General features: G+C 43.7%; 1 protein-coding gene across 2 annotated transcripts in view; it reads left to right on the plus strand.

Moving 5' to 3' along the window:
• The first annotated feature begins 2,670 nt into the window (after positions 1–2,670).
• Positions 2,671–16,752, plus strand: part of PELI1 (pellino E3 ubiquitin protein ligase 1) — a 36,550-nt gene continuing 22,468 nt past the window's right edge. Inside the window, exon 1 of one of the 2 annotated variants that reach the window (XM_088521272.1) lies at positions 2,671–2,688. Coding sequence is in view for 1 of the 2 variants with exons in the window: in XM_010215896.2 (XP_010214198.1) it covers positions 12,871–12,925 (55 nt within the window). In the remaining variant the exon portion in view is untranslated. Of the gene's footprint in view, positions 2,689–12,776; positions 12,926–16,752 lie in introns of those variants that run through there. The other variant, XM_010215896.2, reaches the window with a different exon arrangement.

The raw sequence follows: 16,752 nt of genomic DNA on the forward strand, positions 1-16,752 counted from the left end.
TTTCTAGCCGTGTCTTCAAGTATGGTGTCTTCTAGCACGTGTCTTCTAGAATGGCCTCTTCTAGCATGGTGTCTCCAGGCCTGGTGTCTTCTAGCACAATCCTCTCTATCATGGAGTCTTCTAGTGGTGTCCTCTGTCCATCCTCTCCACCAGGCCGGCCTTGGCCACCACTGGAGCCTCCTTGTCCCGGCCTGCCTATCTCATGGCTGGAGCACAAGGGGAGGACCAATCCACACACTCAACCCATTGCCCTGGCGGGGCCACCACTCCAAGAGGTGCATGGGGTGGCTGGGATAAAACTGTGCGCCCGCAACCTGGACATGCTCGGGATGTGCAATAAGGTGTCCTGTGTATTAAGAGGTGGTAGGAGGGACTCCACGGAGGAATTTGAGGTGGGATCTTCAGTAGAACTGAGGGCTTAAAAGGTATTGAGAGACCTAGCTTGGGGCACCTTAAAAAAAAAGATATATATATATATATATATAAAAATATATATAAGTATACAAATATGTAAGTATGTAGATATATTTAAAATAGGTAAATATATTAAAATATATAAATATATAGGTATATAAATATATTAAAAATATATAAATGTATATGTATTTTATACATATTATATAGATATATATACACCTATATATGTAGTTAGGCAACTGCTCTGCTGTCCCAGGTGGGCAGGACAGGCTGCCTAGGAGCTTTTCTCCTTCCAAAGCCGCCCTCAGCGTCCGCGGGGCCGGATGCGGCCCGGAGGGCTCCGGAATTACCGAACGGGAGAGCAGGAGAGCGCGGCGGCAGGCAGCGACTTTAATGGCAATAAGCGCCGGGCTCTGCCCTTGGAAGTTTGCGGCGTTAAAACGCCTGTAAACATGTCAGGCTACATGGAGACTGTTTCTATAGCAGCGGAGCAACAGAGAAGGGCTTGCGCCCAAACATACCCCAAAGGAAACTAAAAATAGTGTGCCTCTTGTATCAAAATCTGTATACATATTTGGGCAAGCAGACAGAAACCAGGAGTTTGTTTCAGCCTTTTTTTTTTTCCTTCCCCCCTCCTCTCTTTTCCTCCTTCTCAGGGACCCGGAGGAGGAGATTTTCCGTGAGAAAGGGGCCGGATGCGGCACTGCCCGGGGCCTCGTGTGCTGCATCCCGAGGGGCAAAATCGCTCCCAGCCTCCTCTCCCTGGGGCAAATGGACCCCCCACCGAGGAAAAAAGTGATGGAGAGCCAGGCCCAACGTGTGCTGGATCCCTTGTTTCCCCGAGCACCTAGGAAAAATCCTGTTTTCCTGGCCGTTCCCAGAGCCGAGGTCCGTGGCGTCCCCGGGGAAGAGGCCGGGGCTTTTTGTTCTTAATTGTAAACACGTGTCTGCCTGTATTTTAAGCGAATTACGTGCCACAGCAGTTAATGAACGGCTCGTCCCTCCTAATAAATGTGCACAAGGGGATTTCGTGTGGATTTACTGTGGATTTATGTGGAGTTTGTGGAGCGGTGCGTTCGCGGAGGAGCCCTGCGAGGAGAGGGGCAGGCTTCGGGGACGCTCCTGGCCATCTCCCGATGATATGGAGGTGTTTTGCGTTCTCCGGCACGGCTTCCCTGCTGATGCAGGGCTGGATAGCTCTGCAGTTTGCTGGATTGGGGTTTTTTGGGGGCTTGGCTTTGGGAGCTGTACAAGGCTGAGCTGCCTACTTGGCAAGGCCAAAGCGGGGATTAATCAGTGTTTCCCAACGCCCCGGATCCTGCCCGGTGTTGTTCCCGTTGCTAGGAGGGGAAATTCCCATGGCTGGACGCATCTCCCGCCCTCCCATCCTGCAGCGGCAAGAGGGGGAAATTGAGAAGCCGACGGACTTGTAAGGGACTCGATGGCTCTGTTCCCCTTCCCCGGTTCTCAGAGTGGGGTTCCGTAAGAAAGCTGGGGTTTAGGTTAAATCAGTTAGTTTGAATGTAAAGCAAAGACTCTAAAATAGATAATTCAAAGAAAAATGTGAAAATACTACGTTGTTATCTTCAGTTTCCTTGTCTTGCATTGCCATGTTGGACACCACACTCTAAACCCCGTCTTGATTTCAGTTCTTTTTCATTATTAGAATGAGATTGGATTAAATGAAGAGCTTTACTACGAAGGAGTCTACGGTTGTAGCATCACCGCAGTATCCTGGGCGGAAGAGAAACAACAAGTGTGTTAATTTTAATGCAAACATATATACACATACATGCACATATGCAGTCATATATTCACATGCTCAGAAAGCCACTTGCAAATATACATGCACATACACACATATATACGTGCAAATATTATTATAGCTATATAAATTTGCATATATGTATATTTAAGTATTTGTTATATACAGATGTATCTACGCCTATGGACTACAGCGCGCGGACTACAACCCCCAGCATGCCCCGGGGCGCGCGGGGGCGGGGCGCCGCGATGACGTAGTCGCCGGCGCCCCGCCCTGGCGGGGGGGGCCGAGCGCGGCGCCGCCGCCGCGCCAGAGGGTTGGCGGTTGGCGCGGCCGTTGGAGCGGGGTAACCGTCGCAACCGTCGCAACCGTCGCGTGGCCCAGGTCCTGGGAGGAGGGGGCTCCTTCCTTCCCCGCTGCCCGTTCCTCCCTCGCTGCTTGCCTTCGCCGCCGCCTCGCGGAACCGCGACTACGGGGGTGCCCCTTCCGCCTGCTTCCTGCTTGCGGTGAGTATCGCGACTGTCGCGACAGCGCCGGCGGAGGCGGGGGAAAAGGCAGCGGGGCCGCCCGCCGCCGTGGGCCTCTCTTACCCCCGCCTGCACGGGCAGTTCGCGGTGTTTGCAGCGCTTTGTGTTCCGCGGCGTGGCCGTTTTTTTTTTTTTTTCCCTTTATTTCTCCATTTTTTTTTTTAAATTTTTCTCCATTTTCGATTTTTTCCCCTCCCGTTTCGCTTCGGGCCCGTGTTTCCCGGCGGCAGAGCGGAGCGATCCCCTGCGCCGGGCACCTCTTTGTCATGGAGCTCGCTCTCCTCAGCCCGTGCGGGGGGAAAAACCCAATAATCCCAGTATCAGTAAAGCAGCAGCTCGCTCCCTCGGCTCCGCCTGAGCGCCCGGGGCTTCTCCTCGCGCCCATCCGTGTTTTTGGGGGAGCGGAGGAGCGTCCCCTCAACTCCAGCCCCCCTTTAGCGCAGCCCCCGCGCCGCGCGGGAGGGAGCCGGCGGCCGAGGCAAAACAAAGGGCGGTTCTGTTCTGCTGGCGACACCCGCAAAAGCGGCGCGGGAGGACCATTTCTTTCCTGTTTTATTTTATTTCCTATTTTAATATTTTTTTTTCTCATCTGGCTGCTGTGCCAAGTTATTTCGTGTTGATCGATTCTGGCGGAAAGAGCAGATTTTTTTTTTTTTTTTTTGTGCGTGAGGGGGAAATCTGCGCCTTGTGGCATTTCTCCCGTGCCCCTTGGCTGCTTTGTGAACGGGCTATGGTGCGGTGCAACTTTGACCGCTTTTTGTTCTGTCCCCTGCTCTCTTTTCACCCTATTTCATATAGTTAAATAATGCGGTGTTTAGAAAGAACTAATAGCATAGGGAGATGCTGCTTATGTGCAAAAGCGCTGGAGAAGATTTTAAAAAGCAGGAAAGAGTAGTTGTCTTTCAATTGATTTTTATTTTGTCTCTTTAAGGGGGGGTAATAGGATATTTTAAAGCAACTGCTATTTTATTTTATTTTTTTAACGAAGGCTTGCTTTTTTTTTTTTGATTATTTTAATTACCCCCTCAAAAGCTGCAGTTATTTGACCTCTGCAAGATGCAGCTTCTAGAAAACATGCAAGAATAAAGTAGTTGAGCTGTAATGCTCTTGTTCCTGCCATTGTGTCTCAGAGCCCGCTCACTTCTTTGTTGGGTCCGCTGGCTTTAAAATGCCCTAGTTGGCAAGTAAAATTACAAAATGTTTCAGCTGGTCTAAGCCGTAGATTCTGCCTTTGAAAAATCATGGTTTTGGTTATTTTTTCCTATTTTTGAATCAGCATTAGAAGGGAGGAGAGCCAGGGCAGGAAGCTGCTTCCGGTTTCTGTTCAGCAGCTTTTATTATTTTACAAAGAAAAAGGTCGTTTACAAATGACCTGTTGATGATATGTCTGCAGTCACTTTTAATGCTTAAAAAAATACTACTAAGTAGGAGAGTGAGAGTTTTCCGGAATGGGCTGCCCAGGTTGTCGTTTCGCGGGTGCCTCATGTCTATGTGGCTTTGTAGTATTTTACACCATTTCAAGCTCCTTAATGCAGTGGCCAAGTCCAGAGGACTCTGCTGAGCGCTTCCCCACGTTGCTCCCTATGATTCCCACCTCCATAAAAGCCTGATTTATTGAAAATTGAAATTAGACCATTTCAGAGCTACATAGGGTAGATATAAAAATCAATAATTGCCGTTGAAGTTGTTACCTGCCATGTTGTCTCCATGGCCAGGCAGCTTTAAGAGTAGGTTCTAGTGATACTTAAGCATCTACTGGATACCTTAGTATGTTTAGATGTCTCCTAGGTCTAATTAATTGGGAGCACCTAAATTATGGTGAACATAGTTTTGTGATGTCCACCTAATGGGTGTTCCGATTCCCGCTAAACTGCAGCTACATACATGCCTTATGCAGCCAGCGCTCATTTCTGGAGTGAAAGTTGAGCAACTCCTAGTAGTTTAGTTCAAATGCAACTTCAGAGGTCAATGTTAATGTGAAGTCAGTCTGTTTGAAACCATTGTGTGTTTTGAGATTGGTATTGGTTTCCATTAAGAAGCCCAGAATGGAAAACAGGATTATTACACTTCAGGATTTATATCTAGCGACTGTATGTTTGTAGATGCAAAATAGAATATAATCTGCTTGCAGCCAGTGGTATTTAAAACTCTTGCATGTAGTGAGCTAGTCACATGTATATTCTTATTTTAAAATGCCTTCTTAGGCAACAACTTTGAACAGAGCAAAGCAGAGAACTGGCAGCGTTTGTAGATGCTAACCTTGGCCTTGATCTAAAAAAGGAAGAATGAGGGTGTTTCATTAAAAATCAAACTCGCTTTCAAATCCATCCATGTAAGCCAAGTTCCAGAGGTGATTTGGAACCTCTTGCAGGATGCCCGTGGCTGAAGTGCTTGTTGCTAGTTGGTCACTGTGCCTGGCTGCTCGGATCGCAAAAGCTCTGACTGTAGGTGGCATGAAGAAAGCCCAGCTCTCTTGCTTCCAGACGTTCATTCCTTAATCTTACGATTCACAAGTGTGCTGACAAGACTGTCAAAGGAAATGACAGCAAAGAGATGGTAGAGGAAATCGGTCAAGCACTGCTGAAGTCTACCGAGATAGTTCTGTGGAAAAAAAAGTAGCGTGTTTCCATCCCATCTAGTTTGTTTCCTTTCAGCCTGCCTGTTACAGGATGTGCCAGCAAATCTCATTCTCCTATTGCAGTTCCCTAGTTGTACTGAAATTCATATATTGCATCCCTACTTGCGCCCGGGTAGCCTCTCGGGACAGACAGCCTTGTGGTGAGGATGCTAAATTTGTCATTTGCTTCCTAATCTATGAGGTATTGATTGCCCCTGGGCAGTGCCAGGGCGTTCTGTGTTTCCCAGGAGGTGGAGGCAACTTGTGTATCTTATTTCTGTGCTTGCTGCTCGTTTTTATTATTATTTTTTATTTTTTCTCTTCAAATATCCTGTATTTATAGCGATTTGGCGGCAGGTATTACTTGAAGTAGGCAGAGGTGACTCACTGCCTCGCACAGGTGAATGCCTGGCTTATCAGCTAACTGCATGAGCACTTTGCCATGGGCCTCTGTGGCTCACCCTTAGCATGTGCCTTTGAGCAGCAGATGAGTCTAGCCGTTTAGAATGACTGCTTGGGATGATCTCGTAGTTATGAATGAATGTCAAGCGTTTCATTGAGTCCAGCGTGACAAGCTGCCTAGGCCTCTCCAAAGCTGATGTGATGTGCAGGGAGGTTTGTTGTCTCGCTGGTGCCCTGTGCTGAAGTTAGGTGCCCACCAGCACAGGTCTGGCTGCAGCAGTGTCTCCTGGCTGGCGTGCTCGGAAAACCCCTGTGAGGACGTGGGGTCAGGATGAACTGGTCAGCATTCCCCGGCCGCTTGATTCACACCGAGCAGAGGCGCCTGAGTGCAGGCGTTTGGTTAAAGATTGATGGAGCAGTCATTGCTATGTAGGAACATGAATCAGCTCATGAATAGATAATAAAAGTTAAGCTGCTGGCATTGCTTCAATGCTGTTCAATTCAGTCATAGTCACTTGACTGTCCCCATTGTATTTATATAAATGGTTAATTTTAGGCTCCTGTCCTGTGTTGTGTGTGAGAGCGGAGTGGATCTTACAGTGCAATTCTGGCCACCATTCCGGGAACTTGTGTCTGGAAGTCGATCTTAATCTTCTGACAGAAGGTAAATGGCATCTGTTAGAATATGAATAGTCAAAACCTTTGACTCTGTCCAAACAGTTATGTTTTTGTTGGGAAGAGGATGCCTTCAGCTGAGGCTGAGCTTGCAGTGTTTCTGTGCTCACAGCAGAGTATGTTGCAGAACCTTGATATCCATTGTGCTGGCGCAAAAACAAGATGTGATCTCCCTTGATGTTAGCTGTACAGTTATGTCAACCAGATGTTTCTTCTGTGCTGACTCTGTTTGCAGCAACTTAATTACATAAACATGTTGTCAGAAGGGGAAGAACTGTTTTTAGAGAAGGTTTTTAGTTTTACAGGGGTGGAGAGGTGCTGCTCTGACCCTGCTAGTTGAGGTGCCCATGAATGTATCGGTAGCCTGCCCAGCTGACAGGGTTAAGCAGGTTCGGGTTTTTGCTGAGGGTGAGTGAGCTTTCCCCAAGCCTCTTAGTTTACATATTCGGTGTTCAAGGAGGCAGAAGAACTTTTGTCGCTGAGTGCTGCATTTCCATTTGTGGTTTGATGATGTTGGGTGTAGTGGCTGAGGCTCTGCGTTGTAGACAAGTCCCTAATGTAGCATAGAGATGAGCAACAAGATCCAGTAAGAATCAATTGGAATTAGATAAAACATAATTGATCTGGAGTTTTTTAAATTTAGGATCCTTGATTATGGGAGTAGCCTAGTAGAGGGTGCTGTGTTTTGTGTATTGGCTGATTTTATTTTTAAAGAAAAATTGATATTTCAAAATTACTTTCTAGATGCTTGCAAGATATGGGACTGGAGCAAGTTGTTGAGTAAAGGTCTTTAGGTGAGAGTTTATTGGAGATAGAACTCAAATCTGCTTAACCAAAATTTCCTTTAAGTAGATCCCAATAAATGGATCACTGCTTCTACTGCCAATTGCTTCATCTGCTTGGATATGCTTAGCCATTTGTCTTTCCAAGTAGTAATATTTTTGTAATTATATAACATTTAAAAGTACTTTGCATGAGCTGGGATAGTTCTTATCTCCACAATCATGGGCAAGATTGGGGATAGTAATCAAAACTGAAGAGAATGACTTTTAATAAAAATACTTTTTATAAAAAATGGGCATTAAAGGAGGTTAAATCCCTTAACCTTGGTCAGCATCAAGGAGGATGTTTCTTAATTATTATCCTTAATTATTATCTCAGTAATATTAGTTATTATTGAACTGGTGTCTCTGGGTTAGATGGCGCTTGAGAAACTTCCATTCAGTTGGTTGCCTGAGAAGTGATCAACAACCCTGAGGTCCATTGGGACACTCTAGGGCACTAAACCTACTGTTGCCACTAGTTTAGGAGAATGCATTTGTAGGTCCCTTTCTTGTGTTAAGATCACACTTCTCCAACAGTTGTAAATCTCCCCCAGAATCTTTCACTTTGTCTGTCCTGAGTTGCCTCTGCTTTTGAAGGTCAGGAATAGTAAATAATAAAGTCTTTATTTTCTTGTAAACTTGAGTGTTTCATCTGTATTTTTGTTATTCTAAGAAATTTTGTTCATATTAAATTATGGAAGTGGTCTCTGAAGAACTCCTAAGAAATCTCAAGGCTCCTCTTCTCTTAAGTGTTAATATGTATACTGCATAGTTGTCTGATGCTACCTTGATATCCTTTCTGCTAATCATAGCCACTTACATTTCACTACACAATTTTTTACAAGAGTAAATATTAGTAGAGGGTTCTCGCGAAGTTCAACTGAGAAAATATTCATGTTTCTTTTGTCATATCATGCAGTTGAAGTATTTACTTATTGTGAGGTTAGAGCTGAAAATCTGAGATATGTTACACATGGAGGCTTTACTATCAAGTAATTTACTTCCTTTTAGAGAACTTGTTGCTCATTTGCCTTCTGTAATGCACCTCTTGGGATAAACTGCTAATTCTAAAAATATGTCAGTTCCGCTCTTTCCCCCCTTGTATTTTTTTTCTTTGTTTGGCTGTAGTTTGCCTTTTCCCTGAACTACTTAAAATACTCTGAGGAATGCTTAAAATGGAAGAAAATGCATGCATTTGAGTTGCTGTACTTGATCATTGCTGTATTGTAATGGCTAATGGAAGATTTGGTTTGTAAAGCGATGGAGAATACAAGGACCTCAACCCTTAGCATCTCAAGTAGGGTATGGTTTTTCTCTGAAATGTACCTCCTTTCTGGTGCTTTGTGTTGCCCTGGAGTTTTGAGAAGAGAATGTAACATGCTGCTAATGATGTCAAAACCTGACTTCTGATGGAAATGGGGAGATTTAATCACATAGAGGAAACTGTTTGCTGTTCTCACTATTTTCATGCTCATAATCAAGCTTATGGAATTCCCTTTGTTTTTAGCCAGAAAATGGTTTCAGCTTATTCTTGCACTGGAAATTGGTATTGTCTGTGAATGACTGAAGGGTTTGTTTATTTATTTATTGATTGATTTTTAGTTTTTCTGCTATGTAGTGCAGAGAATCAGAAGGCCACCAAGTAGGCCCTTTGGTCTTTCATTGCTCTTTTTCATTTCCCATGTGATAATTTAAGCAATTTTGGGGTGGTGGTGCTGACACTTCAGGTGAGGATGGCACTTCTGGTCCAATCTGCTGTCCCCAGATCCCTGAGATGGAGAGCAATTGTATAACGATGCGCTGCACGCTCTGCGTTGGCAGAGCCAGCTGCTATCGCAGTGCGTGTTAGTTGGCAGTTGATCCCTCCATCGTGCTTTGACTTTCATGGTCCAGTTGTCACCTTTTGATTCCTGTGGTAGGAGGAACCATCATACTAGGCCTTTGACCTTTTTAAATAAGGTAATTGCTGTGCGGCTGCTAGCCCACATCAATTGGGTCAGCACTGCATACCCACATGCAGTACCAATGAAAATACTGTTAGGGAGCACGGAGCAGGGATTGGTAAGTGTTGCTGTTAGGACCATGAGAATGCTGTAATAAAATGGGGGACAGGGGACATTCCTGGATATAGAGGGACAGTATTACAAGCAGTTTCCTTGCATTTTTGTTTGCCCATGTAGCTTTGGAGTGGAGCTCATGAAGTGTCTGAGCAGAAGCAGAGATAGCCTGTTCCAGAAGATGAAGGGTTTACTTTTAGTTTACAGCCAGGAGGGAACAGTTGAGGGGAGAAGTGAAGAGTTTATCTCATTGATGGGCATGTGTAGCCAGTATTGGTGTCTTTCAGGCTTTCTGAGTCCACAGGAGCAAGAATTAATAATGCCATTTGGGTTTTGGGCCTGTTTTCCTGTCTTATTTTACTGAGAGTGAGGAGCTCCCAGGTGCGTTGACACTTAATTTGCTAACTTTTGGAGGCTGCTGTAGAAATGCAAAATGGTATTACATATCCTTACTTACCAATACTTTAAAGTATGTAAACTAATGAAGCACCAAAAAATGTGAAACTGAGAGAATAAGTTGATAGTGCAGCCAGTGTGAATTCTATAAGCTTGAATTTTCCATTTCTCTCCTCTATTGCATCAGTTTTTTCAAAGTATTTCCTAAGATGACCAAGAGATTGGTCATGTCACAACTTTTCTGAGACACGAGCCTGATGATGAGGAAGCCAGCTGAGTGTTTTCGAATGTGGGGAGGTGTTACATCTGCTCGTAACCTTTGTCACAAGTGGAACAGATTAGAAGATGACAAATGTTGACTTGCTGCCAGTGGGCACATGCTCAATTCGGTATTTCCCAAGGCATGCCCATCAGGCTTGATACAAACATACCCTCGGAAAGATCACCTTGATTTGACTTTTGTTCCGATGCACAAGCAGAAATTGTCTGGCTTCTCGGCTCTTTAAAGAGTAAGTGCTATATTTCTAGCTCTTGGCAGACATTGTCCACAAGTACTTCGTGTTCCATTGGGCTTGTGCCAAATTTAATGTACTGTGTGTACTGAAAGCATCAAAACCAGACCCACTTTAATTTTAGATTTTACAGCTACCATTATTGATTTTTCTTAGAGCTGTTCCATCCAAACTATTATTTTAATTTCTTTTCCCTGTGGGTTTGCAGGAATGATCTTGACAGTCTTTATTTGTGTTGCTAGAGTCTGCTTATGTGAGAGTTGTGTATCAGACCTGCAGTGGCCAGGCTTTCAATTTACAGAAGATAATTCAGTGTGCTGATTTATCTGCGAACGCCTGTCTCATACTGCCGAGTATGCTGTGACTAAGGGGAGTTTTGCAGACCAAGTCCATCAAATACCTTTTGGGCAGCTTGAATCTCATAAATACCTGAGACAGGATCAGCTAATTGTATTTCTTACAGTGCTAAGAATTCAGCAGGCTTCTATTTTGCAGGGCTTGTACGCTGTGCAAACACAAGTCGGTCTGTAAGACCTTGACCTCTGAAGGGGAAAAGGCAAGGGAAGAAGTGGGGTGCAAGTAGAAGTCGTAGCAGATAGACAAAGAGAGGAAGGAAGTGACGGAGAGAGAGAATAGGGCACGGTTCAAGCGGCCGTTGAGCGTGCGCTGGGCTGTGCGTAGCAGAACAGGCAGCAGGTCGGCTGATCCCTGCCTCACAGCTGTATCTGCTGCCTTCGTATTTTGGCTGCTCGTCTTTTATTTTCACCCCTGCGGGGCCAAGTAGCTGTGCATGAGCATGACTCGAGGCCAGGTGGCTCACAGCCATAAAAACAGAGCAGGATTCCCTTCCATTGTGCTGTTGTGGAAGAGCGTGGTGCTCAAAGGAGCCTGTTTTCTTCCTCCTCCTTCACTTTTTGCTAGTCGGTCTGCCCCTTTTTTCATTAAATGCTAGGCTGTTCTGATTTCTGCTTTGCACTGTCACCTTCTGCTGGTGATGCCAGAGTCAAGTCGCTCAGCTCTTCGAAGAGGTGCCCAAATGGGGAGTAAAAGGGTTTCTTGATACAGAGAGACTTAAAAATTGCAGGAATTTCCCCCATCCCTATGAATATTGGTTATTGCAAGTTAAATATATAGGGATTTCTGGTTAGCCTTTGTTATGGGCTTACGCTGGGCACCGAGTGTTTTTTGCTTGGCCTGACCCTTATGCCTAAGAATTGAACACATCTTTACTTCCAAGTTCACTTGTCCAGTCTCGGGCATAGTTCAAATTTAATTTAAGAAAGATGGTTGGTCTTTGGAAGCATGATGTCTGCTTTAATATTCGTGGAGCATCCTAAAGATTCAGAAACTGTGTTCTTCTGTCTTTCTTTTGTCTGTTCATCCTAGTTTAATACCCATGTGCTGGCATCAGCTGTGGCCTCTTCCCATTTCTGCAGCTTATTTGCCACACAGTGCTAGGAGATGTCTTCTCACCATGCAGTCCAGTGACTAGTTTGCAAGAATATATATCCCAACAGAAAGTTTTATTACAGCGGCTTGCTAGCAAAGTATCTTGTATTGATGTTAGTAGACAAACTGTGCATTATTTTTGGTTCCCAAGAGTGTTTTGATAGTTTTTACCATGGTAAAAGCTGTGATAGTGTAATTACCCTATGGAAAAATTTAGAGGAGATGACTGAACCTGGTAAGATGGAATAAAGGGCTGTTTCAAGATTGCTTGTGAAACTGGGGCAGAATTTAAAGTTTCTTGCAGTGCCATGCTTGTTTTCATGCTGAATTTTCACACATCCTTCATATAAACTAAATATTGATTTTTAATACGGACACTAATCTAAAAGTTTCCTTTTGCTGATGAATGGACCTTTTGTTACCTAGTAGAGCATAATAAAATACTAAGGTTGAATAGAAGAGTGAATATAAAGAAAACAAAAATCAGCCCCGAAGTGAAGAATATAGATGACTAAGTGTCAGTTTGTCAATGAAATTGTAGAATAACACACTTTGGAAAGGACCTCAGGAGGTCATCTGGTCCAAGCCACTCCTCTCCCCCTTTTCCTTGCTACTTATAGGAGTTTCAAGTTAAATCTAACTGTTCCATCCCTTTTTGTGTGATCTTGAATAGCATCCACACCAAGGTGTCTGCTGACAGTACTTACCTGCAGTTGTCAATCTTGTGTAAACGTAAAACTTACGCTTGCCTCAGGTAATTACAGAGTAGAGTTTCCAGGTTTCAGCAGAACATGATGATGAAATGGCCTGACTGGTAACTCGATGAATCATTTCAGGCAACCAAGTACTCGATCTGCTCCGCACTAGGAACATTGATTGCACACAGGCATATGCTGTGTTGAAAGACATGCTATTAACTGAAAAATTGCTTTTCTCAGAGTGTGCTTATTTTCCTAGACTCTGAGCCAGCACTGATAAATCTCTGAGAAACACTGCTTAGAGTGGCTGTGGCCAACAGGTACCTTCCCCAGTGGACAAATCGCAATTGGTGGTGTTAGCCATGCTGGTGCTAATGTGGATGGGGCTTAACCATCTGGTCTCACTCTTGCTTTTTCTCACAGCGTTGAAAAATGTTGTCGTGTCTCCACTAGCAGCTAACTGATCTGAACCGTTGTTGACAGCACCGTCACCAGCAGGTCACTTGCTCGCTGCGAGCGCGGCTCTTGATTATGTATCGTAAATCCAAGTGGAAGTGCGGTTACAATCTTGCGGTTCTCGGACCTGGTGAGTTTACGTCTGCACAGTGCACAGAACAAACATTGCTGCTTGCATCTCATCTTCTCCTCATGAAAACGCTCGAAGAGAGGATCCAGTGACACTTGTGTATCTAAGGACACCAGATGTGGCCGGTAGATGCACTCCCAGCATCCATTAGAGCTGTCTGATGTGGTGGGCTTCTTTTAGAAGTAAACCTCTTATTTACCTCGTAAGATTTTGTTTGAAATCAGTTGCTAGAACTGTAAGCGTAAAGCAGTACAAATAATATTAGTAATATCTTGCTTTTAGTATATTTAACTGTGTTTATGCTCTGTAAATCTGTTTCTGTTATTTGGTTTTTGTTGTTTGTGTGTTTCAAGTTTTTCATTGGACAAACTCTCTGGCATTTTCTCCGACAATGATCCACAAATTTTATAAAACCATGTCCACAAACAGTTATGTTAGAGATGCCTGCTGCACTGTACCAAATTGTCATCTCTTAGGCACAGATGTAGGATTTCCACTGCAGGCTGCGTTTCCAGAGGCTGCAGAGCTGGTGTAATAGTGGACTGTTCCTGAGTGGGGTGCCTTGCACAGATTCCTGCTCCCCAGGTCAAATTTGTGCAGTCCTGCACCCTCTTTTGCTTCAAATCTGCTGACCAGAATTTTTCCATGGGCTGACTCCTTTTGCTGACCTGAGAGAAACTAATAGCAGGAGGTTTCCAAAAGACACAAAGAATTGAATCTTCAGTTTTGGCATGAGACTGACTACACTTGTTCTAGCCTAGTTGATAGACTTAAAACTCTTGCTTTGCTTTCAGTAGCTTTGTGTGAGGGTGCACTTAGGGCTTGTTCTTTGCCTCAGCCCCCTTGTTCATGGGCAGCAGCTGCTGCCTCCTCTCATAATCGCTCTTTTTGCACCAAAGTGAGGACATCAACTTTTCCGTGCTCAGACCAGTTTTATAGTGCTGGGGAAACAAAAAAGACCACCTCAAACACAGTGGATATGGTTAACAGTGAAAAGACTTGGACCTACAGCTTTGAAAGTGTTTTTATTTTTAAATCTTGGTGGATTGGCACCAATCAGTGTTTTTTCATGATCAAAGATACCGCTACTTCAATGGTTTCTATTTTTGTTTAAACTTCTAGAGTCTTAAAATTGCTTGTGAGTAGCCTGTATTGGTGATAAACAGCCTGAAGCGTTTTAAGTGCAGAAAACCCCACTTCATCTTATTTGGGATGGGCTGGCTGATTTGAATTCACTTTTCTCCCAGTGTCGGAGCAGCAGTGGATTCTGCTGTGCTTGCTTTCCTGTCACGTTTCCATCCTGGGTGAATTTTCCTTTCAAAATTACTTAGGTTTGGCACTAAGTTTCAAGGGGAATCTCAAGAGAAGATGCTACTCTAGATGGTCGAGAGCTTTAATTGTACTGCTGCTGGGAACTTTGTTTTATCTACTCAAAAGTCTCATCTTGCAGTGAACAAGTTACCGTCTAATGAGCTACAGTGAACCACAGAGATCATGTAGTGCTCAAGTATTTGCATGTAAGCCAAAACACTCACACCAGATTTTAGCATTAGCAAGAGAGTCGTGGGACCAAGGCGTTAGTGAAGCTGATGGCTTGAGAACTTCATCGCTTTAGAAAGCAGTGCACAAAAATACTATACCTGACACTGAGTGTTGTCTCTGGCTGCACTGTAATTATTTGGAATGTCTGGGGCTTATCCAAAATCAGGACAGTGATTTAAATTACACGCGCAGCCTGGGTCTGCTCTAGTGCAGTCCTGCTTAGGTAGGCCGATGGTGATCTTGCTTACGCTGGTTAATTTGGCTGCCTTCAGTGCAGCTGCATCCTTACTCCTGCGTGATTGAGCATGGGTTTGGTGAGGTGGTACCCTAGGTGAACAGGAGCTGAATTTGGCCTGCAGTTTCTTCCTAAACGTGCTTTTGCTGGATTCAGTTTTGGGAGTATATCTAGGAACAATGCCTGTTGCTGTTGAGAATTGTTCATCTGTTAAACAGATGAACCTCAGCTTTATTTTTTGCACAACATTGTTAAAGCTTAAAAAGGAAGAGAGAACTCACTTCTTTGCTACTTTACTGTGCCAGGAAATAATCCTTCCTCCTTGACCATTTCCTTAGCTGTTCCAGCCATCCTGTGATGTAGCACTTTTAATAATAGCTTTATATAGATTTTTCTTTCAACTAATAGTTTTGGCACTGTTTACAAAGCCTCTGAAGGAAGGAGATCTTGCTGCAGTTTTCCACTCTGGGCTAAGCTTACAGCTGCGAGTACCTTTTTAAAATTTAATTAAACATATTTGGAGCCTGCTGAGCTTGCAAATAACTATTCAAAAGGCTGAAGTTTTGTCGAAGGATGCTGTCTTGTGTTCATAGAAGCTGTTTCAGATTATGTCATGCCTTACTGGTGGGAGAGAGATGCTGTGTCACTTCCAGTTCATAGAAAAAAGTATTTCCTGGGATCTTTGATATCTCTTGGCTGCCACTTTAGTGGGAGTTTTTATTTTAATATTTTGACACCCTTTTGCTCTGATACCATTGCTTAATTTCTAGATTGTGGTTCTTTGTGTACAAAGGTAAAGATAAGTCTTGCTTTCTTTTATGTATACAGCCATAGCTTTATTCTTCTGGGGCCGGGTGTTTTAGCATTTGTTTTTCTTTTTATCCAGTTCGTAATTTTTATGCACATCTTATTTACATGCTGTAACTTTTGGGAAACCCAGACGATTTCAATCTGTTGATTTTAAAACTGTAAGTAATGTGAGGATGTTTGAGATGAAAAGTGATTGCTGTGATTGTCCTAAGCTTTTCATTTTGCTGAGCTGATGGAGGGTGAGGTGCAAAAGACAGGTCTAGAAAGAAACAGGAAACCCAAACTCCTTGACTTTTACCCTTTGCTGTTTGCCTTGATGCTGTCCTTACCACAAGGACCTGGAACATGCCAGCATGCACCCTTATCTCCACAGTTTGACTTCTGAAAATCCCCAACATGTAAGTATGGGCATGCATAGTTGTTAAAAAAAAAAAAAACTGTAAAAATAGCGTTCAGGAGCAAAACTGAGTAGAAAAGGGGAAGTTAGTCCCAGTTATTAGCATTTACGTCCATAGGCACTTTGCTGTGCATTTAAAGTGCAGCTGACTCTTCTAGTTGGACGAGTTTTGTGACTGAGGCTTTGTGAATTGCTGCATTTGTGCATTTTGGCTACAATATTTATATCTTACTCCTAAGTATTTAGAAAGAAATCTTTAAGGCTTTTATTGCTTCTCATTTTATTTCTACTATGGTATGAGTGTTCTTTAATTTGTTAGATTTGAATTATGTTAATATATAGGTGTATATCTGATGTTACTGATGTTATTAACCTATACTTTCACACCAAAAAGCTACTCAAGTCAGATTGGTTCTGAATAGGTTTTTTAGAAAAGATATTTTTTGTCTATACTTTTTTCTCCTATAAAAATGAAATGTTTCTTCTAAAAAGAAGAAAGCCCCAGTTAGTTCTGAAGTGGTCACTGAAGGAGAAACACACGTGTGAAGTAACTGCTTGATGGGATGTCGCCCTTAGGTTGATCCTGGAGTGTTCCAGCTGCTTCTGGACCCTTTTGGGCACAGCTAGAGCATGGCTATCTGTTCTTCTTTTCCTCTTTACTGCTGCTTTCTTTTTCTTTTCCCTTCCCAAGCTTATTTTCCCTGACCAAGAAGTTTTTGTCACCATTGTAGTGGGAACAAAACGAAAACCAGCAGCTCTAGTGGAAGCACAGCTTCTTAAATGGAAGCAGATGCTTTACAAATGTCCCAGGGTGACTGGGGAGAAAAACCCCTTTAATCTGTT

The sequence above is a fragment of the Tinamus guttatus genome, unplaced genomic scaffold (assembly GCF_059628265.1).
Source record: "Tinamus guttatus ecotype Peru unplaced genomic scaffold, ASM5962826v1 Tinamus_guttatus_pri_ptg000116l, whole genome shotgun sequence".
In the NCBI taxonomy this organism is placed as follows: Eukaryota; Metazoa; Chordata; class Aves; order Tinamiformes; family Tinamidae; genus Tinamus; species Tinamus guttatus.